Genomic DNA, 27,795 nt, shown 5'->3' with positions numbered 1-27,795 from the left:
TTATTTGCTCTAAGTTTTAGTTTTTATTTACATAACCACCTTTCTCCTAGACAAGCAACATTAGCAAAATGTGTAGTCAAAAATGCCTTGTTGGTAACAGTCCTATTTAATGTTCTTTTTCAGAGGGTCTTCTCAGCAGCCAGTTACCACATGGAGCTTTTTCACAGTTTCAAAGACGTTCTTCTCATTTTAAAACAGCAAAAAAGTACTACATTTGATGGTAGTTATTGTTAAATAGTTCAATCAACTTTATAGAATTTTAATATAACTTCAAGCATGTAAATTATTTAATCAACACAAAACTCGTTTAAAAAAAAACAAACCCAAGTGCTAGCTCATCTCTGGTGCTATGAGATACAATAGCACCACCTATTTTTTGTATTTTAGTGGTAAATATAGAATCCAGTTAGCACCCATCTTTAAAAGTTAGATGTGAATGAAAACATAGGATTTGGCTGACTGGGAGGTAACAGTCTTCATCTTCCCTCAGTGAGGAGATCTGTCCTTTTGCTGCATCCTGGCTCATAGAAAAGGCTAGTATTAAGGGAGGAGAAAGGACAGACTTAGTTAAGGCTTTCCAGGACCTGGATCACTTACGTACTAACGCTGTGTTTGGCTGGAAGTGTGGAACTGTAACACACATAGAAGCTCCCCCGGGTTATATATTGTTGCACATGTGTCAGAGCAGATCACATTTAAAGCGCTGACCATGGCTTTGCAGCTTTAAACAGAGAACAGAGGAAAATCAGGAAAATTAATGCTAATGATCAATTCCTATGTTTTCAACCAAAACGCTGTCTCATCACTCCATTTCAAAAGTAAAGTATTCTAAAAAGGTGACGTCTTTTACATAAAAACACATTGAATTTTGATGCACTACATCACTTATTAGACATGGTAAATATGAGCAGACAAAATAAAGTGCACCTTTACAGTATATAAAATACGGATTCAGAAATCACTTTTTAAAATAAGGCAATACAGACTGAAATATAAAAAGTAGCTGACACAGCAAATTTAGATAGAAATGAAAAAAGTTCAGTTGAAAAACTACCACTTTTCAGTACCGCAGAGGGACAAACAACTTTCTACTACAGCTAAAGAGATTCGGAGACTCTTGCATATTTGGCTTTGTGTAGGAGAAAGGAAAGGCATTCGTGTAGAAGGCACTAACTGGTTTAAGTGTGCAAGCAGCTTCACAGGGAACACGTGTGCAAAGGACAGCCAAGGAGACCGCCTGGTTCTGTGGTACCCTCGCTCTTCGTCGGAGAGTGAGCCGCCGCCGCTGAGGACTGGTCAGCAGGCTTCCCACTCCCGGCCGGGGCGCTCAGTCCACGGAGTCACAGATCTCCTTCACCTTGTGGTTGAACTCCTCCGGCTGGTCTGCATACACGTAATGCCCTGCCCCGAGGATGGCCTGGGAAGGGAAAGCAGTCCGATGGCCAGTGAGTAAACGCATTTACTAAAACAACAACATAGGCAAAGGCACTTAACCATGACCGTGAGAACAGCTATATACGAACAAAACATAAAAGCAGCAGCAAAGCTTTCTGTGGCCACTAGCTTTATATAGGGTGGGGCAAAAGGAGGTCTACAGTTGTTCAAGTGGGAAATAATACAATAATTAATAAATAACAACACAAGAATCCACTGCTTTGTGTACTCACAACTGCAATTTACTTTTGCCCCACCCTGTATATTTCCATCAAATAAAGAATCTGAGAGTAAGAGAAAAATTTATTGAACTTTATTAAACTTTAACATGCAAAAAAAATAAACCAAGCCACACTCGCCACTACTGAGAGAGCCCACAGAGGAGCTGACCCAAGCAAGCACGCGCTGCCTGGTGCGGTGGGAGCTGGTCGAGGTGCCCCTGGGCCTGCCCCACCGCCCGCCCCTCCCACCTCGGAAACACCGCGGCTTGAGGGACAGGCGAGGCCTTGAGGAAGGCAATGAGCCATCTGGATATGAAGATTTGTGTGGGTCCATCCCTCCCACTGTCACAAGCAATACCAGGTCTGTGACTAAGGCCACAGTGTACAACTCAGACGGGAAATCTCACCGAAGGCAAATAGCACAGAACAGGCCTCACCTACAACTGAAAACCCAAATAGGCCCACACTTACTATCGTCTTCACGTATGAGTGTGGTCGTAACGACTGGATGCTGGTGCCAGAATTGCCATCTATGCAGGACCGCGCCCCAAAGATCACCGAAACTGGAATGTCAGGGTCCATTTTACCGATTCTCTGGAGCATTGGCCTTTTTGCCCATCCATAAGGAATAGTCATATTTTTGAATGCTGTCTCACCACTTTAAGGAAAAGAAGAAAATCACATGGATGACTTCTGGGGATGAACATGTATCATGCTCCCACCTCTAACAAAATAGACTCTTCCTACTACAAACTGTAAGGAACAAACCCCATAGAAGATACATACATCTGTATATACCCCACAGAAGATACATGCTTTGTTAGCTAAACAAGGATGTTCAAACTCTAGTTAATTTTTAAAAAGGCATCTTCTTCTAAATCAAAACATGCAACCCTAACTCCCTCTCATTAAATGATTAAATTTCCTATAGCAATAGTTACAAATATGTTTTTCCACCCTGAATTATTTCAAATGGGTAAGATAGCTTTTCCACAGGTTCATGACACCAGCTTTTACATGCAGTGGCAAAGCCTATACCAAGATAAGAAAATACGCTTTCTGTGTTGTTTATATTTTTAATTTTCTTCATATTATGACAATTGACATCTTAACACCTTTCTGGCTAGAGAGATCTTGTGTCTCCTGGAGCTAGTCATTTCTTAAGAGAGAGCAAAGGACTCACCAGGGAACATGGCTTTGATACACAAATGAGCTCACCCAGAACCCTGCCTCCTGTGTTGGCCCAAACCTTCGGGAGGCAATGTCCCTCCACCTGAAGTTACCAGTACCAGGCTACTAGGGACTATCCCTATGTCTCTGAGCCCATGGATATTCGACTAGCCAATCCCGAACTGTCCACCCTGCCCTGCCTTGCCCTTCTTGAAGCAGCCCATAAAGGCTCTGACCTAGACTTTCCCTCTGCTTCTGCCTTCCACCTCCTGACCAGAATCTGGTGCTTCTTCTGTGACCCCCATGGCATTCAGTGACCACCCCCCAGGACCTGTGACTATAACAGACTTTGTTTTCTTGATTCTTTCCTGTGCCTTCACTTGCAGCCATGCCTGACTGAGCAACTGTCACAACACTTTGCAAACTCCCGGAGTAAATCCACTTTGCTGTCATTTCTGCTTCCCTTACAGTACTCGGCATACTTCTGACCTGCCTGTTATAAGGAATTCAAGTCCTGCCGTGAGAAAGGTCACCCAAGCACAAGCAATCGTGCTATTAAGTGAAGAATATGCCTCTGAGGCCTGCGGGAAAACACATGACGTGCCTGGCACAGATCACTGAACTGCCAGAACAAGTCAATAAAGTGTGTCGACCTAATCCTCGACATCTGACTGCCTCTGAGTCACAAAACAGTCTCTAGAGGACGGCACACCTCTCCAGCCTCCCTCTAAGCTTTAACCTCCTTTATCACAAAGACTGAGGCTACAGCCACACCCAAACAGCTTCTGTGGCCTCAGTCTTTCGTGAAGCAGGTATACATATCCGCAGAAAGGGAGGGAGGGAAAACGGTGAGGGAGGCAGTCTCTGCATCTGGCCCCTCGGCCTAGTGCCGGAGTCTCAGCCTTACAGAGGATGAGGCACCGCATCGGCTGTAAAGTGTGGGCCATGGCCTGTACACTATGTCAGCGTCAGCAGAGGCATCTGTTAAAGATGCAGCCCAGAACTGTGGAGTCAGACTCTTAGAAACTGGGCTCAGGAATCACATGACTCTAGGCTCTTGTCTTCCAGGCTCTCCCGAGCTCCCTGCCATCCTCAGGTTCTGTTTTTTCCTCTGGTTCCTTGCACCCAGTATCCATAGTTTTATAAGCCATATTTTTTAAGAAAATAAAAAAGCACCTTGGTTTGGCCTTCTTGCTCCCTCTGGCTACTGTGCTCTTTCCTAAATACTGTCAAAATATAGGCAGGATCCCTCTTCCCCGCCCCTCACACACTCCTCACCCACTGCAGACATTAAGAGTTGCTTAGTAAGGAGAGCTGCAATCATCAAATGAACTTCTTGTTTTCAAACAAGAAATATCGAAAACAGGAACACAGTAAATTGAGAATGACAGTCCTTACCTCGGAGTCTGCACATTACAGTGGTAGATGTATTCGGTCACAGTATCATCTTCAAACATTGAAGAATACTTCCGTTTGAAATCGGGCCTTAAACGCTGTACTAGACTTAAACCTATTTAATAGGAAATGAATGTCTTAGATTATCTGCATGTTTAAATTACAACTGGCTTATAGACTGACTGACATAGAAAGTTTTAGTGTTTGCTTGTATAATGAGAACTGAGTGTGCACAGCACGTGTATTCCAACGCACCGCAGTGGGAAGAGCTCGAACCCTAGAGGCTGCTCTCCCCGAGCTCGGTCCGGAGAGCTTCGGTGTCTCACGCTCACTTATAGATGCGCTTTAGTTCAAAAACACATGCCAGTTTTCTAAGACTTGTTTTTGTAGGAAAATAAATTCTGTTAGACATGGCAGATGAACAGGACAGTCCATACACAGAATGGACTTGGAGGCCACCCCGGTGGCTCCTACGGCCCCGCAGGGAGGGCAGGAGCAAGGCCCCCCAAGGAAAAAGGGTGAACAGCCTGAGCCGTCACCTGGTCACTGCGCTCCTTTCAGGGGTCCCAGTGACTAGCCAGCTTCTTGTTCTGCTACCACTGCCTATTATTCCTGCAAGATCTTACTTCAGTGGCCTCCCTTCCTATTTCTGAAGGACTCAAGCACACCCATGAAGAATTTTTATGGTGCAGCCGACAGTCTGCGCTGCGCGCCCCCGCCAGCGGCACTGCAAGCTGTGCTGGGAGGCACCCTTCTGTCGCCACCGTCTCCTGATGTCCTTCCCCATTTTATTTTTTCCATAACCGCTCCTTGTGTGACTGTGGTCAAGTCAACCCCACTTGCTCCGCAGACCCTTAAGTAGCACAGAGGCGGACCCGGCCCCTGAGGAGCAGTGGCCTCCCAGGGGATGGAAAGGGTGGGGGCGGGGAAAAGCTGTCTCTGAGAGCTCTGAGGGGTGTGGTGTGCTCACAATTCAACCCCTGTGCCCTCTTCTGACGCCCGGAGTCCCCATGGGGCGGGGCCAGGGCAGGTGGGGGCAGGGCCTGGGCAGGGGAGAGCAGAGTACAGCGCCTACGCAGACTTACTCCACACCCTCTCCCACCCTGAGCCTCTCCCCTTTCCTGGCTAACAGAACCCGACTCTTGTGTATCAATGAAGTGACAACGTGCCCAGGAAAGCAGGCCCCTCCCTCCAGCCTGGGAAGAAATCATGACTGGTCAGTCATAGAAATCTGGGGGTTTCTGGTGAAAGAGCTAGAGGCGGGCAGAAGCATCAGGGGAGGTCTGCTGGGCCCTTCCAAGAAAGACTTTCTTCCCTGACCAAGAGCTCTGTGGAAAAAAGACCATCTTCTGTGCTTCCCTTTCTTCTTGCTCTGAATGCTGCTGTGAGGTGATGCTTCATCCAGTGCAGCCATCAAACAACCGAGAGGAACAGGTAAGGAGAGCACAGGTGCAGGCTGAACCCCAATGGGCTAACTACTAGAACAAATGCTAAAACCGCCTGCCTCCAGACTGCTCGCAAGGAAATAATAAAAAGTCTTCTGATTTAAGCCACCCAGGTATTCAGCTGCTTGCAGCTAAAAGCCCTCCTAACTGATACACGTATAAGAGGGCGAGGCGGAAGTCCGGGCCACCACCCTCGGTGACAATGCAGGAAGGAAACTCTCTTGGCCTGGAGGCCGAAACAGAGGAGCTGAGAGTCAAATGAACTTAAGTGAGGAGAGCCTAAACACTGGTACCTCAAAATAGGGCCAGAAACACAAGTCAGGAGTCCCCAAAATCTCTGCAGGAAGGAATTACTTTATCTTCTTAACACTCTGACATGATGGGGAAAGAAAGGCACCTGTGAGTGTGACGTGCCTGTGACCCCCCCATGCCCATCCAGGGGGGCGTGTGGCCTGCGGCCGGGTGTCGTCAGCCCCACAGACACTCCCTAAGGCTCTCCAACGGCCCGCGTGGCTCTTCTCCAGGCCCGGCTGACTGCCACAGCATCAGCGTCCCCCGCCTTCTCGGCTTTGCTAACGCTGCAATGTTGACACTACAAAGGCTCCTCCTCCTTGAGAAGAAGGCTGGTTTCATTCATCTTTGTGCACAGACGGGTACTTTTTAGAGGAGGAGAAAATGTAAGGTTCAGTGTTTAGGTTTGTTTGTAACAAACAGTGGCGATCAGTAAACACTGCCCTCCTGCTAATCTACGGACGCTTGGCTTTCCCGGGGCGGAGCTCTCGGCGCTCACCAAAGGGCCCCGCGATCCGGAGGCCGGCCAGAGGGTTGAAGGGGGTCAGCGCAGCTCCCAAGGCTCGGATCCAAACTGGAATTGGTCTCTCTTGATCTGCAAGGTCCGGCCGCTCAGGGAAACCCCACGGCTCCACTAAAATGAGATGACTAACCCTGTTGGAGAAAGAGCAGGTTTAAGTCCATTTGGCAAACTCACCCTAGGACTATCCAGAGTTAACACGATTTATAAAGACAGAATGAGAACCACTTTCCAAAACCTTCACATTAAGGACAAGGCTAATGGTTAAACAGGTTACATCATGTTCATATCACACGCAAACTCCTGAGATGTGGCCAGATTTGAGAGGTGTGTATCTCAGCGTACACAGTAACTGGGGGGCTATTCCTGAGCAGCGGCGTCTGTGACTGCTAAGCTGCGCTCTGGCAGACGACCACTCAGAAAAGCCCGCTGTTTCCATCTACTTCAAGGCTGGTACTTGCAGAAATGCCTGAAGGTTAACAGTACACTCATAAACCAGCTTCAGACACCAGCAAGGGTTCTCTCCTATGAACCAATCATTCATTATAACAGTTTAAGAGGTGTTAGGACTTTAAGTGGGCTCAAAAGAACTGTAAATGAACTTTTCACAAACAGAAAGATAATGGAATAATATGGGCTGAAAAGATACTCCCTGGTTTTGGACTACAGTTTGGTGAACAGAAACGTATCTACCCCACCCAAGACATCATGCTAAACTGGCCTTCCCTAATTTGCTTCCGAGAGTCCAACCTCATATAAAATTGTTTTGTATCACTAATAGCTTTATTTTTTCCATCTTTTGAAACTGGAACTGTCGGCAGCATTTCCTTCCATGTGGCCCCACCATGACATTATGTACATCACGTGGCTCCTGAGCACCACATAAGGGGCCTCCAGACACAGGGTGGGAAACAAAACAGCCAGAGAATGCAGCAGCGATCTCCCAATGGACTCACAGTGAGTCTGAAGTCCCTTTCCTAAGTCACAACTGACGCAGAAAAGTAAAGAAACCAAAACATGGCAATTATTCCCAATATAAAATCTTTTGCTGCTTCTGCCAGCACAGATGACTCAGTAGTGAGTCCTCTGTTTTGACTGCATTTTCTCCAACAGAAAGCTTGCATGCCCACACCAGGGTTCAGCGGTCCTGGGGCCCGCGGAGAAGTCAGCCCAGTCTCTCCTCTCACAGACGAGGACGGCGCTGAGATGTGCTGTGTGGCCTGCTCCTACACACAAAGCTAGTTAGTGCAGAACTAGGAATAAAACCCGTATTTTCCTGACTCCAGTTGCATCTATACCAACAGATGCCAAGAGGCCACTGGGCAGAAGGTGCCCTCTCCTAGGGACAGGCTACGCAACATAAAAGGAAGATATTAGTAAAGGCAAAGCACAACTTTAATCAACTAACTCTAGGCCAGCCCTGACACTGTACTCTAGACTTCATAGCATCAAGGCCTACAGAACGTAACCATGAATCTGTGTGGAAACGTGTGATGCATGAGATTTCCACAGACTTTGAGTGCCTTCACTCAAAGTTTTATGAGACTATTATTTGCCAGTAGTGTATGGAAGAAGAATGGAAATTGCGTTTGTTTTGTTTTAATGGCAGAGACTATCTCCAACAATTTGACTTCCTCCTAAATTCCTGTTATGCAGCCCATGTTGAGATTTGGGGAATGTGGGGGTTGAGGGGGCATGTCAGAGGTCTGAGTAGAATTTACAAAACAGCCACCTAGTTCGAAGTGGCAAAGATTCATGTTAGGAAATAGTATTATTCTCTACTGACTTACCTCTTAAAGCAAAAAATTAACTCTATTAAAACACACTCTACCCTAAAAGATGATCAAATTTTTGTTATAAATGTGTCATGGGACCTTGCCGAGTCTGCTCTAGGCTCTCACTGACCTGCAAGCCAAGAAGGAAGAGAACAAAGGAAAACTTGAGGGAGGGGAAGTCTACTTAAGTGATTGCTTTGTTTTTGTCTTAGTTTTGGCTTGCCTTATTTAATATGGGTCTGCAAAATATCATCCCTAGGTAAAAATGCCGACTTAAGAAATTATGCAAAGTACATACACTAGAGTACATGACCTTTTGTTGCTGTGGTCGTTAAGAGACTAAATTGTTCCACTAATTGTTTAATCATGCGTCACAGACTATAATGGTGCTTAGCACATGGTAGATGATCAGTAAACATTTGGAGTATTCTTTCCACATTTCCCTTTGGTCCTTGTCTATAAGAATATACACATTTCATAAGGCATAATAAAATAGTAAGCACAGGAGTTAGTCCAGTCTGGATTTTTCTGGTCCCCCAGATGACATAAGAACATCACTATAATTTCTTATATTAATCTTGCAGGTCATTACTCCATAATGGGTAGTAAAATCCATTTAGAGAGTCAGAGACAGTCTGACTGCTTTTTAATAAAATTATATAATGTGGAATAGAAAAATATGTAACAAGCAAAACATTCCACAAAACTGTTTCAGACACACACACATAATTCTTGCTGAGGGTTATAGTCAAAAATTTTGAAAACTATTTTTTAACAGTTCTGCGACAATGTCTAAACTGTTCCTTATTTTTTTGGTAAGGCTTTTACATGAGAGAGTGTACAAAGCTCTCAAATGACAACTACCAGGTCAATGCTACATAGTCACGGTAGCAACAATGGGGAGACCACTAGAGGGGACTTCATTCCAGGGGGCGTGTGACGGCGCGGCTGCATGTGTGTGTGCAGGAAGCTGGTTAACGCCATTCGTCAGGGAGCCTGTCACACGCCTGCCTCGCAGGTTATGACAACCTTGCGGCAGACTAAGGTCCCAGGCTGTCTGTCATCTCACCTCCTTTTGTGATGAAAAGATCATCTTATTTGATAGGAGTTAATTTGGTTTTAACGTACATCTAAATTAGGAGAGTTAACCCAGACCCTACCCTCTAATGCCCCACAGCGGAAGCATGATGGGATTGCTAGTTCACACTGAGGAGTAAGGAATGGGGACACCCAGACACCACATGTGAGTCACCCGATCAGACACCTTTGTCAAGAACGGGGACGGGTTCAAACAACAAGAAAAACAAAGAACCAGCTGAGCAGGAACAAGAGAACAGCTGATGAGTTTCAAAGCATAAAGAGGCCTCCTTTTCCAGGTTGGCCATTAAGTAGGTCTTGAGCTGGAGGCAGGGCGCAGCCTGTGATGTGAAGGGCCAAGCGGCGGGCAGCACACGAGCTCTAACGCGGTGGAGCACCAGAGTCCGAGTGCTAACAAGGGCACACAGCCTGACTCTTGTGAGTTTTAACTTCAACCACCAACCAGATATAACAAAAAAGACATTCAGATGCAGAACCAAAATGTACAAGGGCATCTGTAGGACCTACTTATGGAAGAAGGAAAGGAACAAAAAAGAACCAGAGCAAACTCTGGCCAGCGCACAAATGAGGAATCCTCACCATGGAGTCAGACCCGGGTATTTCCCATTGCCTCCCAGCCACTGGCGGGGGCGGGAGGGGGGGATGCAGGGGGGGGAGGGGGGCAGCGGGCAGACGGCGCAGGCCCAGAGAACAAGGAACTAAATGCTGTATCTCCAAATTCCAATCAATAGAACAGCCCTCCTTCTCAACAAAGGCTGAGAAGAAGTGTCCAGCCCGGCTCTGCAGAGTCAGAAGGCAGAGCCAGGCAAGGTCAGAAGTTCCGATGATCTGGAAGCCTTTTAGTGGAGAAGCAAAGACCTGTTGTGGCCTAGTCTGTTGTACCTTGGAATGGACCTCTTTGCTAAACACTTTTAGTTAATAGAAGCTTCTCAATGTCCTTTTCTCTAGTTTATGACAAATAACTGAAAGTTGGATAAGAAACATTTAGAGTAGATAGTGCCATACTCGCTTAGGTGATAATGGTAAAAAAAATACAATAAAGCATATTAAAAACTTTAAGAGTTTATTTGAGCAAAAATTGACCTGAATCAGGCAGTGTGAAACCAGCCATAGTTAGGAGCGCTCCCCCGTGCCAGGCAACAGGTGGCTGCTTGTGAGTCGCTCCCCTCAGGTTCTGGTTTCACAACCCTGGGGCCCTCACAGGCGTAGGTTCTGCGTTGCCTAAGCAGGCCATGGCGTTAGAGCCGCCTCAGTCTAGTGGCCTTGTGTCATTCATGTGACACTGGGAACCCACGCACTTCCACCTGCACTTCACTCATCACCTGGGGTGTCAGAAAATCCAGAGCACCTCATTATTTTGAAATTAACTTGTATTTAATAATTTAAGTTATGCAGTTAAGAATACAGGCTTGAACATCCAACATATTACCTGTAGAGTTCCACTCAATATTTGGTAGCAACGGGCCAATTTCAGCATGCTAATTATTTCAAGCGTTCTCACATTCATCTATTGTTAGTATTTGGTGGTTCTTGGTCCCGACACTTTAGTTTTAGTACTTTAGTTTTATTTCTAGTATCAGGCACACACATTTAAAGATCATTTTCTATCAATGTAGTCAGTCCAAGGCAGGGATCACTGGCTTTGTTTTAGATACTTGCTCTGCCAACCATGTCATTCAAAATATATTGCTATTCTCTTTTTAGGTGGTTTTAAAGTGCTCATTCCCTTCTGAATCAATGAAACCTCTTATTTCTTTAAACACTTCACATCTGCAAATGAAAATCCCCCCAATTAACCTAAACAGCCGCCAGCCCCGAAGGGCCAGGATTCCAGGACTCGGGGAACCAAAGGGGGCCCAATCCCCACACACAGCCCTGTTGCCTTATATCAGAAAAGTATCCACTGTCTCCTCCTACTCTCACCACCAATACCGTCCGTGACAAACATGTCACGGAGATAGGCCACAATTAAAGCCAGTTATCCCAAAGAGCCGGCCAGGAGAAGAAAATCTGGATTTCTTTGGAAAGATCAGGTCTGTCAGCAGACAAACTATTACTGTCTAGCACACACAGGACTGCAAACTCCCCACAAAAGCCGGGTGTAAACGCTGAAGCTGAGATAAAGAATCTGTGGGGAAAACGCTGTCGGTTCCAGTGGAGGAAAACGTCAGGTGCACGGGGCTGCTGCTCCACATGTCAGGCCCTGTGTCGGTGCGCAGCCGGGGTCGCGCAGCCGGGGTCGCGCAGCCGGGGTCGTGCAGCCGGGGTCGCGCAGCCGGGGTCCCGCAACGGGCAGCCGCACAGGTGCGAGCGTGCCTCCCCCGTCTCATGGCGCCCCGGCGGCCGGCTGCCGCCGCTCCGCACCTACATGTTAGCCCGATGGGGACGCTGGCGGCACGGAAGCGCTAGTCTTTTTATGTTTCCTTCCAAAATATGGACAAATAACTGAGTTTTTCTTGCACTTTTTTAGCACTCTAGTGTGACCTCCCCTCAAAGAAGTAACATTAAATAATAGGAAATAGCATAAGGAAATCAGGTAAAGAAAGGAGGAAATGCTACAAAGTTTCTGAAACACTCAATTCAATTACTATCAAAATAACTCTGTATCAATAGAGCATTAGGGCACAGTATAATCAAAAACTCTATAAGACACACTAAGCAGGTATATTTCCGATAGTTCAGAGGAAACTAACCCTTAGAAGCTAAGTGATTTTCCCCTAGGCCAAAAGACAGTACTGGGTCTTCTAATTTCTAAACTTCTGGTTTCCTCTTACAGATTATGACCCAGAAAAGGCTAAGAAAAACCTGCTGAATCCATACGTCCTAATGACAATAAGCAATACCATAACAATATTTACTTGTGGCTTCAACTGTACACATTCAAAGTTTAACAAATAAAAAAGCCCCTTCTCACGCCTTCTAAAAATGTGTAACACATGTAACAGGAAAATCTGACATTGTTAGTTCAATTGCTTTGAACTAACTCAATTGGCCATCAGTTGTGACTATTTGATCTACAGGTCCTCTGAGAGAATGTGTCGGGTAAGATGCAGCCACCAGCAACCACCAAGGAGGGCACTAGAGACGAGCACCCGGGTGCCTCTCTCCTGCCACTGCACTTACCTTGACGGGTACTTCAGTGAGTAAGCAGCAGCCAAGAACCCACCAAGGTTGTGTCCCAGTACGATCATTTTGTCCAGTCCTAGGGCACATCTCCACTCTTCAATGGATTCCACAAACTGATTCTCTGCTTCTTCCGCGTCACTGTCAAACACGGGCCTACTACTTCTTCCAAAGCCCAACAGGTCAAAAGCATAGACGGGCCTATCAGTGCAAAGATCTCCAAAATTCAGTGCCCAGAGTCCAAGACCCCCTCCAAAACCATGGAGGAGGACAAGTGGAGTCTTATTTGAAACATTGTGAGAGAGCTTCAGTGTCCATATTTTATTTCCATTAGATATATGAACAGGTTCTTTTTTGTATGCGCAGGGGACACCTAATAAAAACATAAAAGAGAAATTGTGCTTAACTTCACTACCTCTGAGAAGGAGAGTATTTTCCGAGCAATCAGAGATTAATAATCTAGAAATCATCTGGTGCCCATTCGTATGATCTTAGCCTTTATTATGTCATCCCTAAAGTAAAAAAAAAAGTACACATTTCAGTGAAGCAAGTAATCCTAAACTATCATATATTACATCTACATGGGATGATCCATCTCAGACAAATATCAAGTTCACTTGGTCAAGACCTTTGGGTACGTCACGTTGGCACTTGGGGCTTCTTTCCTCTTCTATCGCATGCGAGTATCACACCTCCAGAACTGGAGAGAGGTTCAGAGCTCACCGAGTCTAATATTTGGAGGTCTCTATCTTTGCAAATGATAACAAAAGAATGCCACCTTGAATATGTCTAACACTTGAAGATTAAGCATCAAAGACTAAAACTCAGACTCAAAAGAAACATTTTCCCCTAAAAAGTAAATCATAAATGTAGGGAAGGATTAACATTATCTGTATTAAACACGTAACTGAAATCTTAAGTCATTTCAGAGGTTAGTAGAAGAAAGGTGACAAGTTATGGTAGAAACCTTTCTGTATGATGTGCCATAGTATGAGCTCGAGTCCAAGAATCTCTCTAGAAAATGTAAATAATCATCATTTTGTAGATAAAAACTCTTGTCTTCAATGCTGTAGGAGTAAATACTTTAACTTTCCCCCCAAATAGATTAAAGATGAAACTAGTTTGAAATTCATTTATATTATCAACTGAGTAGCTATACACTTTAGATGTACCTCTTGTCTGTCACATTCATCTAGACAGACAAATACTGGGGGAGAATCAGGAGTCTCTGCCCTTTAATTAAAGAAATAATCTCAGGACCTGTACACACACAGTGGCAGTAAAGCGGAAATGCAGCATTCATCCAGAGTGTTAACAGAGCCCAGAGCCCATGCCAACAACAGGAAGGAAATGCCACCAGTTTAGAGGAGGAGATGATGCAGCACTATAGGGCCAAAGCAAACCACGTGAGCACTGTGAACAAAGGTGCGTGCATAGTCCCACAAAGGCCATCTGTGACCTGCATGAGGCAGTTCACTCCCCCTCATCAGTCACTTGCTTTCATGTCTGACATTGACCCAGGGGCCAATTCTCACTCCTATTTGCATCCCTATAACCTACCAGTAGGGAATCAGTATGTTTGTTTAATGCCTGAGTTGAGCATCTAGTACCCTTTCTTATCTCCTGACAAGTATTTTTGTTTTGTTTTTGAACCCCTAATGAGGGGGAAAAATATAACATGGAGCTCAAGAACATTGTGTTTAGTGTGTCACTGGGTCAAGTGTTGGGGATACACATGACAGAACTAGTTAGCAGGACATATCACACATAAACAGAGATACACACAGTCACAGAATAAAAAAACGGTGCCTGGCAGGACTGAGGCTCTCGCCTCACCAGCCAGCAGCATGCTGGGAAACCCCAGCTGATGAGAAACAGGTGTCTAGACTCTGGGCACTGCAAGGGGCCCTCCAGCATGTGCACCTCAGCAGCACTTGGTACCTCTTCCTAAGGAATTTCTCAGCATGCTCCTAACCCTTTCGGTACCTTGACCAGACGCAAGTTATCAGCCACCTTGAGTGCCAGCCACTCCACGTTGGGTATAATGCGCCATGAACACAAAGCAGGGCTGAACTCCACAGGACGGAAGGCTGGGGGCGGCGGGGGAGGGATGCCCCCACCACGTGAGCTCAACAACTTGTAAGAACTTTTTTTTATTTTAGCAAACCACAGGGACAACTCTCCCAGCTTTGTAGATAACAAGATCACTCAAGCATACAGAGTAGGAATTTATTTTCATGCTAAAAATCCATGTAAGATGACTAACTGTCCCTTCTTACTCCTCAATCATTCAAATGTGCAAACAAGAAAATTTGTTTGTGGTAGAGAGGATGGAAAACATACACAACAAACATCTGCGTATACATACACAATAATCATGTACACGAACTGCACCACTTAATCCATGCCTCTAAACCAAAGCAGCAGAACGAAACTGTACCACAAACACTATTGCTTAAAAGTATACCCACAGTCACCTGGCAACACCCTGACAGTACAGGTGTGGATGGATTTTAGAGCCCATAAGAAACAAACACAGAAAAAGGTTTCCACACCATTTTAAGTGCAGAATTAGAGAATCCCAGAGAACTAGAACCAAAAGGAATTAGAAGGATCATCCTACCCCTTGCACAGGTAAAAATCAGGAAGCTGTAAAAAGTCGTTTGCCCAAGATCCTGTAACTACCTAACTGAGATCTGGGCCTGGACCAGGTTACCTTGTTCTGGCCCAGTATTTATCCCATGCAACAAGCCTACCTGCTCTGGGCTGTTTCTAGCCTGTCCTCCAAGCGTAGTCCAGGGACCTCCGGGCAACCTCTGAGACCTTTTAGGAGACTGATGTGGTCAAAACTATTTTCATAATACTACTAAGACTTCATTTGCCTTTGCACTCTTATTCTTTGATAGGTATATAGTAGAGTTTTCTAGAGATCACAAAAGATGTCATTACAGTCTAAATGCAGAAGCAGGTAAGAGAATCCAGATGCCTTATATTAACATTACGCTAGACAATAAGAGATTTGCAAATATGTAAATAGTGCTACACTCCTTACTACATTTCTGTATGGAAAGTAGTTGTTTTTAGAAAGTATGTTATTTATTTTAACCTGTAATGGGTTTATTACTATTATTTTAAAATAAATCAATAAATTTATATACGCATTTTTAATCCTCATCTGAGGATATGTTTATTGATTTTGAGAGAGAGAGAGAGAGAGAGAGAAAGGTGAGGGGAAGGGGAGACAGAGAGAGAAACATTGATGTGAGAGAAAAACATGGACTGGTTGCCTCTCGTATGTGTCTCCCCTTCCCCCCAGGGGTGGTAGATAAGGGATGGAAGAACCTGCAATCCGAGTATGTGCCCTGACCAGGAATCAAACCCATGACCTTTTGGTATATAACATGACACTCCAACCAACTGAGCCATCTGGCCAGGGCTAAATTAACATTTTAAATTACTCAGTTTTAATTTCTAATATCGTAAATGACGGCTATTACCTATTTAAAAAGAAAGCTCCTTACGGTCTTTACTAATTTAAGAGTATAATAGACACCCAAGACTGAAATGTTTGAGAACCACAGCCTCCCTGTGTTTAAGCCCTTGCTGATGGCAGGGAAAAGGAAAAAAGGTTCTTTTTCCAACAACTAACACACCACAAAATCCTGTCTTCAGTTTCAGGACAGTGTGAATATTGGACCTATTTTAGCAAACAGCTAAATTTACAAGAAGAAAACCTTACATTTTAATATTTTCTCTTCAGCTTCTTTAAGGTGTGATGTAGACGTAGGGCACCATGTGGGAAGCCAACCAGTTAGCCATCCTGACCTAGGGCATCAAAAACAAAATACAAATAGGTGAGGTCATGTTCTTCTGAACTCCCAACTGTTACACACAGAGAAGGAAAGCAGAGTAGGAAACTTACTGACTGTGTGATGGTGAAGCTATTTTTATGTGACAAAATTCACCCAATAGGTACAAAGCACTGTAGTAAAGTGCTGGGATACACTCAGCTGCAGCCTGCAAACCTACAGGTAGATACCAAAGCCCACCTTATCTTTACAGATAGTCAGGTTCCGAATAATCAAGCAGAGGTTAAAAATGGGCAGAACAAGACAAGACAAAAAGGGCCTTCGCCTACCCCACTGCAAGAGAGCCTCCTACGAGGGCAGAAGTGCGGAAAAGCCAGAGACCGTGAGGAGGTTCAGTTCAGTGACAGGTTCACAGCAGGTATAAAGTGTACCTGCTATGAGGGTTGAGAGAAGAGAAATCTTATCAAAATATGAGACTGTTTTTATAAAAAGGCTTCCAATCTCAAGAGTGGAACATTAAAGCCATTTCCTATTTGTTTGTTCCCCTTTTGTTTTGCAGGGGTGCAGGGGCAGGGAGGCAGAGCAAACCTACAGGTGGCATTCTAACAGGGGCACTAGGCTGTTTCCAAAGGCTGCTGTCACAAATTACCACAAAGTTGGTGGCTTAAAACAGAAATTTATTCCATCAGAGCTGTGGAGACCCGAAGTCTGAAATCAGTATCATCAGGCTAAAATCAAGGGGTTAGCAGAGCCATGCTCCCAACAGAGGCTCTGGGGAAAACCCACTCCTTGCCCCTTCTGAGTCCTGCTGGCTGCTGCTGCCCCCTGTCCTGCAGCAGAGTCACCCAGCCATCTGTGTCCATCACCACACTGCCTTCTGCTTCCCGCGTGTCTTCTCCTCTTCTGCCTGCCTGTGACCTCCCCCTGCCGATCACCTGTAAGAACACTAGTGAATGCATTGATAGCCCACCCAGGTAATCCAGGGTCAGGTCGCAATTTTTAACTCAACCAGTTAGGTTAAAAGCTTGCCAAGTCTTTTCCATGTACAGTGACACTCACAGGTTCTAAGCATTAGAATTTGGCCGTATGTTTGGAGACCGTTATCTCTGGGGACCACTACCACAAACAGAAGGCATGGGGTGTGTCCCAAGATAAAATACGTAGAAACATTCAATAAATGGTATATAGCTGACATTATATTGATGACAACAATAATTCACTAAACTTATATGGCATTAATTAGGAAGTAATTCCTAAAATAAAGAATTTTAGCTAAGATTCAGAGGGAGTTCAAAGATGGAAATGACAAAGAATTGTCATTTTTCATCACTCCTTGCCTCAAAAAAGCTAAGGCTACTTCTAGTTGACCTACAATGGGAAACTCAGCCTTTCTCCAGCCTTTTGCTTGACACTCTGGTGTCGGTTTTGTCAGCTCTTGTTCTCTCTCTTGTCTCTAGCCATACAATATTCCCTGTTCTCTTGCTCCTTGATTCTGTATATCCTTGGAATATGCTTCTCCCCTTCCTTTCATGATTCATTACACCTCTCGCCAACCTCAGATTAGATTTCATTTCCCCAGAGAGGATTAGATCAAGGTGGCAGGATGGCACCCTGAGCTCCAACTTTTTCTTCTCAAGTTGTGTTAAAAATTTCCTATTCATCACCACCTTTACCCAAATGCAATATCCCTGAAGGTAAGGACTTTGTGCTCATGACTATATTATCAGTTTCTGTTCCAATACCTGTCATATTAATATACAATGATGGCATGAATGAAAAAGTTATTGCTTCATCTGAAATGAATTGGTTGCAATGAATTACAAGGAGATCACTTGAGGAGTAAGAGAATTTTCTGGGATGACAATGATGTTATCTTAAGAGGTGACTGAATGACAGATGTATGCATATGTCAAAATTCAATGTACGAACACTCAAAGTGTAAGCAATTCACCACAATAAAGTTTTATACCAAAAAAAAAAAGTAAAACAGGCTGGATATGATAATTGGCTGGATATAAAGGTACAATAAAGGCTCCCTAGGTCTCTTAGGTGCCGCTAACACCATCACAGAACGCATGAGTAAGAACAGGGGTGAGCAGAGAACCGTGCTAAGTTTCAGATGGGCTGATCCAGCATCCAGCTTTGCTTAAGCTTTGTAGGCAAAGCTTTCTCGTCCTCCAAAAATTCCCTTCCCTGTAAAATTCCTCTGGGCATATGTGTAACAGGTACTCAATAAATGTCTGCTGAATGATTAAGTAACTCATAATGCCGGTTATTCACAGTCCACGTTATCCCTATCTCATAGATGTGAAAACTGAGGTTCAGAAATTACACACCAGGCAGGTTCAAGAGTACATGGCTAGTAAGTTAAGTGATACAAGTAGGGATATGAGTTCAAAGGCCCTTTTTTTTGCAGGTGACTACCTTCTTTAAACTGTATGAGGACTTCTCATTACCTACAAGACAGTGACAGCCCTCAGACCTGCATGGAACAGAATATCTATTATAGCCGATATTACAGTGAGGCTCTACTCCAGCGTTCCCTGCTGCTCGTTTCAAACCTTCTGCATTAACAGGGTAAGACAAGACCTCTAGGTATCCCCCATAAACGTTCCATATAACTTATTATCAAAGTATAAACTAATATAAAATGTTATTAACATTAACTTGTTTGCAAATATATAAACCTATTTACAAATTATCAAGGAAAAACAATTTAAGGCTTCAGTAGAGAATTTGTCAATCTACCAAATTTTCAGTTGTTGGAAAAAAGCAGTTAACAAGCAATTAAAACAATCTCATGATTTTTATTTTATTTTTTACATCCTATCCTATTCCTCATCCTCCTATTTCATATCCTTTCCCCAAAATATAGCTAATCCTTGTTATTAGTTTCTCAAGTAACTTCCCAGTTTCTGATGTATATACAGGAGAATCTCATGATTTTTATAGCTTAAAAATTTTAAAGTAAACCACTATTAGGCTAAAGCTCTTTAGTCTTTGTCCAGGAATGGTCATCAAGTTCCATGTGTAGTCACAAAAATGAGCTAGTACCAAGAAGTTAGTTACTGAAATCTCCCTCAAAATCATACCCAGTTCTCTGCCAGAGAGAATAGGAAGGAAGGAAGGAAGAGAGGGAGGGAGGGAGGAAAGGTAAAATGAACTATAATCTACTATTACTCCAACTGACATCATAGGCATGTTGAGGAAAAGAAAACACAAATGCAAACTTTGTTTCAGCCTTAAAACAAACAAACAAACAAAAAAACCCAAAAAAACATTCTCTGAATGCCTACAATGTACAAGGCACTAGAGTTTAAAATGTAATATACACGTCTGTAATACAGGAATTATGTCCACTTCTTAGCATAAAACCAACTTTCAAAAGATCAGCTGTCTTTTCCATGCATTCTGTCTCCTAGTGGTGGGCTTAACTCAAAGAGAGCAATGTTCTGTGCAAGTCTAGTGTGGGGCTTAAAAATTAGGGCTCTTCAACCGCAAGCCACTCTCACTCTTCATGTTTTCACAACAACCTTTTCATCAAGGCAGATATTTTTTAATAAATATTTTGTTCGTGTTCCATTACAGTTGTCCCAATTTGCCCCCCTTTGCTCTCCTCCGCCCGGCTCCCCTCCCAGACAATCCCCGCCCTGTTGTCCGTGTCCAGGGGCCATTCACCCACGATCCTTGACTCGTCCCTTCCCTTCTCTCCATCTTTATCCCCCACCCCCTCCACTCTGATCGCTGTCAGTCTGCTTCTTGTTTCCACACAAGAATATGGACCACTCCCCAAATTTGCGGGCCATCCTTGCGCAGAGGCCATGCTAATGTTCTCTGTATCGTTCCAATGTTAGAACGTGCTGCTGAAGCGAGCACCAAAGCAGATGATTTTTAGGTGGAGTTTTTCAAAGTATATTTAAACTAAAAAAACTACATTTAATAAAACATAGTAAAATATTTGATTTTCACTCATAATGGAACTGTAAAGATACCTCTCTTCCCCGAGTCCTGATAATGTTTCTGTTCAATCAGTTTTGACTTCACCAGATATTATAGAAACTGTCTTCTACTTCTTTTTTAGAGGTCATCTACAGGACTGAGCACAGTGCACGCAGTAAGCGCAAAGGAACATTTCTGAAGGGTAAAAAGCAGGGGTTTATCTTTCCCATCCTTTAGCTCATCACCCTTTGTTCCTGAGTTCCCACACTTTCACTTGCCACTCTGTTGCTCTAAAACACCCATCCAACCTCAGCTCTGCCCCTCCCACGTGACCTCCTATTTCACCGAGCGCTGTTCTGCATTTTTAGTCCAGAAAGACTAGAACTAAGGACATGATACTGTAACTAAGGACACAAGGCTGAAGCTTGTCAGATATCCAGCCATTCTTCTGAGGTCACAAAATCCAAAGTAAAAATTAAATTCATGTGGCTCACCAATAAAAGAGTGAACAAAATACAGAGATGTCTTCTCACAGCTTTGGAAAATAAACAGAAAAGCAAAATTTAACTTCCTTATTTAGGCAGATAATCAATAAACACCATCATCTATTGCTGAGGGTCTAATTTCAAAAGTGACTGAAATGTTAATAACAATATTAAAAAAAGCCATTCACTGGGAGAAGACATTTGCAGGTCATCTATCTGATAAGGGTTATAGTATTTAAGTATATAAAGAACTGATACAATTCAATCACAAAAAAACGAGATTACAAAATGGGCAGAGGAACTGAATAGATATTTTTCCAAAGAAAGCATAAAGATGGCCAACAGGCACATGAAAAAATGTTCATTGCAACATTATATACGATAGCCAAGATGTGGACACAATCTAAGTACCCACAATGAGTAAATGGACCAAGAAGATGTGGTAGATACAGTCAATGGAATACTTCTTAGCGAGAGAAAAGGAAGGAAGGAAGGAAGGAGGGAGGGAGGGAGGGAGGGAGGGAGGGAGGTCTTGCCATTCATGATGACATGGCTGAACCTTGAGGGTACTGTGCTCAGCGAAGTAAGTCACACAGAGAAAGACAAATACCATATGGTTTCACTTAAATGTAGTACCTAAAAAACAAGGCAAAACCAATCTCTTAGATACAGAAAACAGACCGGTGGTTGCCAAAGTGGAGGGGAGTTGGGTAAAATGGGTGGAGGGGCTCAAGAAGTATGAACTTCCAGGTATAAAATAAGTCAGTCATGAGAATGTAATGTACAGCATGATAACTATAGTCAATGATACTGTATTGTAAGTTTGAAAGTTGCTAAGAAAGTAAATCTTAGAAGTCCTCATCACAAGAGAAAACTTTTCAGAACTATATATATCTGGTGATAGATGGTCAACGAATTTAGTGTGGTGATCATTTCACAACGTATACAAATGTCAAATCATTAAGTTGTACGCCTGAAACCAATATTATGTTGCATGTCAATTATACTTCAACAAAAAAAAGAAAAGAAAAACAAAAAGCCATTCACTATAGGAATTATACCTATTTATGACAAAAGAAAGGCCCACCAATGTGCACCAAAAGGTTTTCTACGCAACCCCATGAGTTGAGCACTGACCTTAGCACAGCTGAGTATCTAAGCCCTAAAGCATCTAATCGAAAATAAACAAACAAACAAATAAAGGGAATCTTGTTTTATAATCTTTGAAACAAATACAACCAAAGAATCTTTCCAGTGGGCATACTTTGGAGTAAGAAAAGCTTTAAAAGACTACACTAGATGTGATTGTAAGAAAAGCCAAAGATGTACTTAACCTATTAATAGACTTTATTAACTTAAGAATATGATTTTAAGTATCCTGAGTTTGAGAGATAAAACACTGAAATTTTTCCCTTAACTTTCTATGTAATATTTGTTTTTTAAAAATATCATTAATGTTGTACTTATGTCCTATCAACATTTAGGTTTCCTGGTAATCCCTGTTTTGTTCTCCGAGACACTGGACTATCTATAGTATTACCAAACCTGAATTGCACAATCTATAAACATTGTGAAACAGGGAAAGAGGTTTCAAAGTATTCTGAAGAAAATATATAAAAGTCTGGCCAATTTCCACACACTTTTGGCCACTTAAATAACATTTCTAATTAGGTTATAAGTAAACAGGATTTCATTATATTACAATTTTAAATATGGCTTCCACCCTTATGCTGGTACTATCATGAGAAGAAAATTATAATGGCTTATTAGTGCTCTCTGTAAGCTATTCTACGCACAGTATTCTATCTCATTTAGAGAAACTATGGATCTCATTTAGAGGTTTTGATTTTTGTTATAAACATTTAATTTAGAGGTCCATAGACACATATGCCTCTGAAATAATTCCTCAACCAATGAATGATTGAATATTTCCAAATTAGGTAATATAACACTTGGGCAAATAAAACAGCCTTCTTTCCCGAGAAATGACTTTCTAAATCCCATTCTTGGAAAAGGGAGGGGAAAAAAAGATATGTCTCATATGACCATAATTTAAGGGATTAACATGCTACTTTATTTTAAATAAATTATACTTATATGATTTAAGTTACACTAACCATTATATCAGTGACAACACAGGGCCTCTAATATATGTTAACACATTCATTAACATTCTTCTTTCCCTCCCTCCCTCCCTCCCCTCCTCCCTCCCTTCCTTTCTTTCTTTTTAACATTTCTAACCTGTAACTTTTCAAGATCCAGAGTTGGTGACTCAGTGCTTTACACAGCCCTGTGCTGGTAATATTTTCCCCGCAATTGTTTCCTACCTTCTCTCACACAGTATGCAAATGATTCTGGAGTCAGGTGCAGGAAACATACTTAAAGAAAACTATGTGTGCAATTTTAGATTTATATTGTAATTTAAGTTGCTTAATAAATTCAAGTGATGTTTTGTGTTAGTTCTAAAATAATTTCATCCACTAGATAAAGAAAATTTTAAATCCCAGGGTTCAAACTGAAATTTTTTTAATAAAACTGATCTTTCAACATAATTTTTTATGATTCACAATCACAACCTAACAATATAATGTTTCTGAACTATTGTAAATAAGTCAAATCTTTAAGAACTCATTTAGTTATGTATATTATTCTGAAATGTGTTATCCAGTATTGTTTTTACTAGGTGGGCCATCCCTGGGACTTGATTTTTTGTGAAGTTCTTTTGTCAGATGGCTGAAATCTGAATTTGTTGGTCTGTGATTGGCATTTTGGAAACAGGCAAAACAGCGAAGCATGGGTTGGCTTATCCAAAGTCAAGAAATAAAATCATATTCTCAACCTCTCCAATATAATAAGATGATGATTCTAATTGTCCTAATCAAATTCAAACTTTGAATTCTTATGAATATATCTTTTGATGTTCTTTGAGTACCTTGGGATGAAAAAATTTAAGTCACACAGCTGCAAAATATAGAACCAACTACTAGGTTTTTGATCTTAATGTTTGGGCCACCATACATTTATTTAACAAAAATGTATTGTATCTTACTATTTATAAAACCCCTCATAATAGGTTCCTACCAGACATCTGCGTAAAACAAAAGCTTTGTCCTCAGCGAGCTGCCCAAAAATATATACACACAAATAACTGTACTAAAAACATGGTATACAAGCCATAAGAGAGTTTAGGAAAATTCCAAGGACCTTTAAAGAAGGGAGATCACAATCTGTTTTGGGTCAGAGACAACAATATGAACTAGGTACTCCACCGGGAAATGGAGACAGCAAGGCACATGCTTAGGAAACAGCGAAGGACACAGCCTGACCAGAGCCCAGCGCACAGAGAGGAAACATGATTCCAGAGGCGGACAGGAGGCGCACGGCCTGCCAAGGGCTCTGCGGCCCCGCTGAGGACACGGAATAAAGCCGGTGTGTGTGGCTATGCTGCAAACAAGACTCTACCTCTTGGGGATATAAAAGTAAGTAATGAAATAAGCTGTGTTGAGAGCACAGGAACAGAATGTGTTACTAAAGCCTGCAATAATCCAGAACGCAGACTAAGGAGGGTCTGAACTAGGTGGCTCCCAAGTGACAGTGGGAATAGAAAAGTGATGCTGTACTTAGAATTTACTGGACCTGGTAACAGATTTGGTATTCAGGGCAACGAAGAGGGGAAAGGGGAGTCAAAATATCATGCCACAGTTCAGAATCTGGATGACCGGAGGAACCCTAATAAAAGTGTCCTAATAAAAATAGGGAAGCCAAAGGAAGAACTGAGCATTATGTACTTCTTAGTTCAGGGAAAGGAAGATGCAAATAAGATCCTGGTCTGGACATGTTACATTTGAGGAACCAGGTGCAAACACCTGGCACACAAATAGAAACGTCACGATACTGCAGAGGGCTCCATAAGGAGGATGAAATTCCAGTGCTCTCCACAGACAAGATTTTTCAAGGAGTGTAAGTAAGCAAAACAACAAAACAAACGAAGATGAAGATACAATCTTGGAGAATGACTACATTTAAAGAATGGGAAAAAGAAGAGAACCTAATAAAAGTGACTATTGGCCTGAAGTAAGACAAGAAGTGCAATATCGTAAGAACTAAAAAAGTCTGATAAGAGTTTCAAAAAGGACCGGCTACCTTTTGAGTGCTAAACACTGAAAAGGTCCCAAGCAAGATAGATACAGAGAAAAATAAAAGCCCAAGGGCTATGACATTGAGGAGTTCTGTGATTTTTAAGAAATCAGATGGCAAAGGTTTGGGAGATGGCAACATAAAGGAGTCAATGATTTGCAGTCTTTTAAAAGAAGAGATCCATTCTCCTGCCTCCAAGAACTATTCAAATTCTATCCTATCCTAAATCCTGTAAGGGGTTGGTAAATCCACTAGAGGGGAAGGAGAGGAAAAAATCCATATTTATAGCATTTGATGATTCCCATGATGTAAATACTACCACTATGCCTGATTTCCAGCTGCCAACAGGTGTCAAAATTCCTGAAAATTTAGCAATAACTGCCAGGACAAGTCAACTACAGCTCCCCACTGCAAATCACCCATTTTATGGTCTACTCTGCAACTGAGCAATTATGAGACAGCTTTCCTCTAAACTCAACTGGTACCATTCTCTGGGACAACCCTGCGGCAAGTCACAGAAGTCTCCCCTACTCTTGTTACATTCAGCTTTCTCAACTGTATCTCAACGGAAAAGCATCAGATGCTGAAAGCCAATGGCTCCCAGGCATGCCTGACTTCTGAGTCAGGAAGGAAAACACAAGCATCGTATATGCTCCAAAAAACCTTCCTAAGACTTTTTATAATTGTTTCCTTTGTTGAGTCATACTTCCATCGAAATCTGAAATGTCTTTAGGACAAGAAACTTGATTCAAGACTTGTTTTCCCACAATATACTTGGCTCTTGGGATAGCTCTATTGTCGATTACCAAAAAATAAAAATTAAATAAATAAACAAATAAAGAGCCCTGTAACAATGCAAGGACTAGAGAGTGCCAGTTGGATAAGCTAAAGAAACAAGAACCACAGACCCAGATGAGTTCCTGTCCCAGGGAGAAGCAGTAGAAACACAGTGAAAGCACCTTAGACTAAATCCAGACACCTAGGGACTCCAACTCAGCCCTGCTACTTACTAGGTGCGGGGCTAGTAGCCTCCCAGTGGCTGGCCCAACAGAAAAATGGGAACAGTAATACCTAGCACACGGGGGCAAACTTGGATTTAACATGAGCACACTTAGGGAACACCCAGAAGGAGCGAGTACCTGTTGTCGTGCCTGGGATATTTCAGAAGGCCTTAACTACTTTGGACACTGGACATTACTCAAGTGTATCGCCAAGGAGGCCCACCTCTGTTGTGGCACTAGTCAGCTGCTAAGGATTTTTTATAGTCTGTCCCCAGTGACCTCCAGCCATCACTCAAAGCCATAAATTCCTTTCCCAGCTGTACCCTGGACTCCCAGGCCCCACAACAACAGAGAGATAAATAGAATCCACCTAAAAGCAGTCTCCAAAAAGCCAAAAACATTGTGACAAACTATACAGGAAGAAGCAACCAGTTAGGTTCCTGCTTGTGTCCATGTGACACTCACCATCTCCCCTGAACAAGGAAATTCAAAACCAAGCCAAAACAATGGATCCATTTATCACATACCCGAAACTCAAAGAACCTAGTTTCTAGTATTTCACAACACCCCTCTCTCCACGTTTCCAAATATCCATCTTCATGGTACTCCACACTATCTTCTATCATTTAGATGTTTTACATGCAAACTTATCCAAACATCTGAAATAGAACTGTTATCAAAATGTTAAACATACATAGGGGCGCACAGAAGCTTATTTACTCTCCAATATGAATGAGTAGCCTTAAGAAAATAAAGAACTAGTGTTGACAGCAATTTAGTGCTTCCACTTATTAACTATCACTTGTCTATTGACAAGCGCGTGAAGTTAGTTACAGGTAGAAAAAATAATTTAAACAGTATATTTGTCTATCAACAAGCTTCACATTAGACACCCGTCTTCCCACTTTAATATAGTTTCTACATACGCGCGCGCGAACACAGTTCTCCCGTCAGCCAGAACACTTGGAAGCAAGGCGAGATCTCCGCTGTAAAGATTAATTCCGAACTTGCTGGCCATATCGTGTTAACTTAATCGCTTTCTGAAATCGAAAGCCACATGCCCACTCCCCTGACCCCCTTGCCCTCACGACCGGCTCCTCCTTCCCTGGACACCCTCCCTGCGTCTCGCGGCTTCTAGGGTAAATTCGGGCTCTCCGTCCGCGAGCGCCCCCAGGAAGCACCGCCCCTTCCTCCAGGCGTTGGAAACTCGGCCCCGGCGGCACTTTTGTTCTGGTCCCAAGCTGGAGGGAGCACGACGCGTACCTGCAAACGGAAGCGGCACACGGAAGCGGACAAGGGGACTCGGCCGTTCCCTGTGACTCCAGTCAGGTGCAGGGACGGCCGGTCACGGCCCGCCGGCCGCGCTGGGGCAGGGCCGGGGTCCGAGGCCGCCGCTGCCCCTAAGGGGAGCTTCTGGGGATGGCGAGGCCGCGTCCGGGTGACGGGCCACCCTCGGCGCCGTCCCTCCGCGCGGAGACGTTCACACAACAACGCGGCCCCACCTCCACGCGGGGGCCAAACGGCATCCCGGCGCGGCCGGGGTCTGACTCTGTCACCTGCCGCCCCGGCGCCGACCGGCGCCCGCCGAGACAGGGCGGGCCAGGCGCCTTCTCCGGGCAACGCGAGGGAGCGGCCAGGCGCGTCCTCAGCGCTGCCCACCCGACCTCGGCCCTGGCCCACATGGAAGGGGCGCGTTCGCGTCCCACCAGTCCCGGCCGCACTCACCTTTCGCCTATGTCCTCGTCCTCCGCCGCCATTACTGCCGTCGCCGCGCAAGCGCCCGGTTGTGCCTCCCAGCCGGCTGACCCGCCGACTGCGCTGCTGAGGCCGCCACCGCCCTTAAGGCCGCCACAGCCCACGCATGCGCCGCCCGCTCGGCAGAGCCCGGCGGCGCGGCCGCGCGCAGGCGCGTGCCCGGCCCTTGCCGCTGGGCCCAGCGGCCCGGCCCCTGT

The 27,795-nt window shown here is 43.8% G+C and overlaps 1 protein-coding gene and 1 non-coding gene across 3 annotated transcripts; both read right to left on the bottom strand.

Moving 5' to 3' along the window:
- ABHD5 (abhydrolase domain containing 5, lysophosphatidic acid acyltransferase) lies at window positions 1–27,795 on the bottom strand. 2 transcript variants are annotated; one of them, XM_054594726.1, is made up of 7 exons: window positions 27,569–27,795; window positions 16,212–16,297; window positions 12,473–12,845; window positions 6,456–6,610; window positions 4,224–4,335; window positions 2,127–2,313; window positions 1–1,417 (listed from the first exon to the last, which is right to left on the bottom strand). In XM_054594726.1, exons 1-7 carry the CDS (start codon window positions 27,598–27,600, stop codon window positions 1,328–1,330), a joined length of 1,035 nt encoding a protein of 344 aa, XP_054450701.1. In that variant the 5' UTR covers window positions 27,601–27,795; the 3' UTR covers window positions 1–1,327. The 2 variants fall into 2 exon arrangements, with proteins under 2 accessions (XP_054450701.1, XP_054450700.1); XM_054594725.1 differs by lacking the exon at window positions 27,569–27,795 and adding an exon at window positions 26,770–26,973.
- On the bottom strand, window positions 20,053–20,155 carry LOC129087825 (U6 spliceosomal RNA). The gene has a single exon (XR_008530947.1). It is a non-coding gene; the product is annotated as a U6 spliceosomal RNA (small nuclear RNA).

Source organism: Pteronotus mesoamericanus, unplaced genomic scaffold (assembly GCF_021234165.1).
Source record: "Pteronotus mesoamericanus isolate MK-2021 breed Mesoamerican mustached bat unplaced genomic scaffold, CSHL_Meso_final scaffold_533, whole genome shotgun sequence".
In the NCBI taxonomy this organism is placed as follows: domain Eukaryota; kingdom Metazoa; phylum Chordata; class Mammalia; order Chiroptera; family Mormoopidae; genus Pteronotus; species Pteronotus mesoamericanus.
Note: the sequence above shows the minus strand (reverse complement) of the source record. Positions and strands in the feature narration are given on the sequence as shown.

Excerpts from the sequence above, each read along its gene's own strand:
- ABHD5 (XM_054594725.1), bottom strand. The coding sequence starts at position 26,861 with ATGGCCAGCAAGTTCGGAATTAATCTTTACAGCGGAGATCTCGCCTTG. Across the intron at positions 2,314-4,223 it reads TGTAATGTGCAGACTCCGAG|TGGTGAGACAGCATTCAAAA; the intron begins GTAAGGACTGTC and ends TTTTCCTTAAAG. Across the intron at positions 1,418-2,126 it reads ACTCATACGTGAAGACGATA|GCCATCCTCGGGGCAGGGCA; the intron begins GTAAGTGTGGGC and ends TTCCCTTCCCAG.